The sequence below is a fragment of the Cariama cristata genome, unplaced genomic scaffold (genome assembly GCF_000690535.1).
Source record: "Cariama cristata isolate BGI_N322 unplaced genomic scaffold, ASM69053v1 scaffold25316, whole genome shotgun sequence".
Lineage (NCBI taxonomy): Eukaryota > Metazoa > Chordata > Aves > Cariamiformes > Cariamidae > Cariama > Cariama cristata.
In genome coordinates, this window is record NW_009624212.1 from 18269 (window position 1) to 19071 (window position 803).

At 46.8% G+C, this 803-nt stretch overlaps 1 protein-coding gene across 1 annotated transcript in view; it reads right to left on the reverse strand.

Moving 5' to 3' along the window:
• The window catches only part of KCNAB1 (potassium voltage-gated channel, shaker-related subfamily, beta member 1), a gene marked incomplete at its 5' end in the record, with an annotated part of 11471 nt that extends 10953 nt beyond the window's left edge, over positions 1-518 (reverse strand). The window contains one exon of the mRNA XM_009703095.1: positions 432-518. Within this exon, the coding sequence (XP_009701397.1) occupies positions 432-518 (87 nt within the window). The remainder of the gene's footprint in view (positions 1-431) is intronic.
• Positions 519-803: the final 285 nt, after the last annotated feature.

Sequence of the window (803 nt, forward strand, 5' to 3'; positions counted from 1 at the left end):
TGCTCTCCAGGCAGCCCAGGGGACGGGGACAAGGGTGGGGACAGTGGCGCTGGCATGTTCCCCTCTCCAGAGCTGGCCGCACCAGGGGCAGGGGTATGCAGGTTTCATTTGACACAGAGACCTGCCTTAAATGCAAACACAAATTCACTTTATCTGAAGGAATCAGGAGTAGGAGATAAAAACCCAAACAACGTTAAAGCCACCACTGGGACATAAAGGAAACTTCAATTTCCTTCCAAGGGATACAAATTCATTTCACTGAAATGTAAATATATAGGGCTCCAGGATATCACGAATGAAGTATTTCATATTTAAGCTGCCCCACCTGAATATTTAATTAAAAACACGTTTTTCATTTCCTACTATCATCAGTCTAAGCCTGTAAGCCAGGATCAGTCACGTTAAAACCTTTAATTTAAGCTTCCACTGACCTTCCATGGGGGTATTATTGTCCGGCCGGTTGGCGAAGACGACGTCCACGTACTCCAGCTGCAGCCTCTGGAGAGAAGCCTTTAGCCCTGGGGACGGCAAAGCAGAGACAAGGACCTGCACGGTCAGAGCGCGGCGGCACACAGCTGGCAGGTACAAAGCAGTGCCGCTTTAGGACTAAAACAGAGCTCCTTGTAGTTATACACATATACATATATATATATGTACACAAAATACGTATATATACACACACAGCCACATGAGAAGGATGCTGCATAATGCTGTCCTGTATCTACGCAGCCACATGAAGAAGAACACACCAGGTTGGCCACTGCACAGTCCCCCCCTTCCACGAATATTTGCTTCGTTTTTTT